This window comes from Hipposideros armiger, unplaced genomic scaffold, assembly GCF_001890085.2.
Source record: "Hipposideros armiger isolate ML-2016 unplaced genomic scaffold, ASM189008v1 scaffold_104, whole genome shotgun sequence".
In the NCBI taxonomy this organism is placed as follows: Eukaryota; Metazoa; Chordata; class Mammalia; order Chiroptera; family Hipposideridae; genus Hipposideros; species Hipposideros armiger.
The window spans coordinates 3,231,340-3,232,298 of NW_017731454.1; the positions used below are offsets into that span (position 1 = coordinate 3,231,340).

Sequence of the window (959 nt, forward strand, 5' to 3'; positions counted from 1 at the left end):
ACAACTCCCGATTGGGCCACCACTGTCCCTTTCACCACTACCACTAATTCAAGGGCTCAGTTGTCTGCTGTCCAAATAGAATTGAGGTCATCTGGGCCCAACCTCATTCTCTGCTTCAACCCTCCCAATCTGCACAGCCGTGGCTGTACCAACACATCCTAAAATTTCCCATGGAGACTGGATGGAGACACATGGAACACAGCATTTTCTTGAGATTCTACAACTTTTTTTTCTCCTTTTAATTGGCTCGCATCATTTTAAAGTCTGTTGGGTTCTTGAATGAAATAATCAACTTGCTTCATATTGGTTTACACAATGGTGGAAAAATTAGGTTTTTCAAAATTATATTACAAGTGTCTGAATTTTTAGTACAAGTATCCTTTAAATCAAATCAAATTACTATAAAAGTAAATGAGCAATGGAATAGTAAGTAGAGGAATCTTTCGATCATGTTGTTTAAATTGTTTCCAAATTAGTAAAAATATTTACATGTGTGTTCAAATATTAAGCAAGGAATACATACCATTAAAAAGAGTTGAACTGAAACCCTCACCTGTTGACGTGGGCGTTGCTCGAAATGTCCCTGATACCATTTCTCCAAGACTTGAAGAGGAATTTCCACTGGATTTCCTAGGATATAAAGAAGGACTTAAGAGTCATTCTCTAAATTCCTTGAAAATAGAACTTGAGAGTACAAAGCTTTCCTTGGCCTTCATGCTACTCAATAATTCAAAACACAGCAAATCCTGTCATAGAGAAGAACTTCAAGAATCTGTCCAAATGTTTTCTTTGACTTCCTTTCTCAGAGAAAGTGGGGAATTAACTGAGACCTGGAAATACACTGTACAAATATCTCTCCTAGTTATTCAAGGCAGAAATTAGGCAGAAAAATTACTGACAGGAGTGTTGTCAGCGGCTTGCTTAACTAACACTGCTCACCAGGGCACCAGCAGTTGTAT

General features: G+C 37.9%; 1 protein-coding gene across 1 annotated transcript in view; it reads right to left on the reverse strand.

The window, feature by feature from the left end:
- CACNB4 (calcium voltage-gated channel auxiliary subunit beta 4) overlaps positions 1-959 on the reverse strand; it is a 281,243-nt gene that overhangs the window by 28,141 nt on the left and 252,143 nt on the right. Inside the window, exon 6 of the mRNA XM_019646510.1 lies at positions 554-630. Coding sequence (XP_019502055.1) covers positions 554-630 — 77 coding nt within the window. The remainder of the gene's footprint in view (positions 1-553; positions 631-959) is intronic.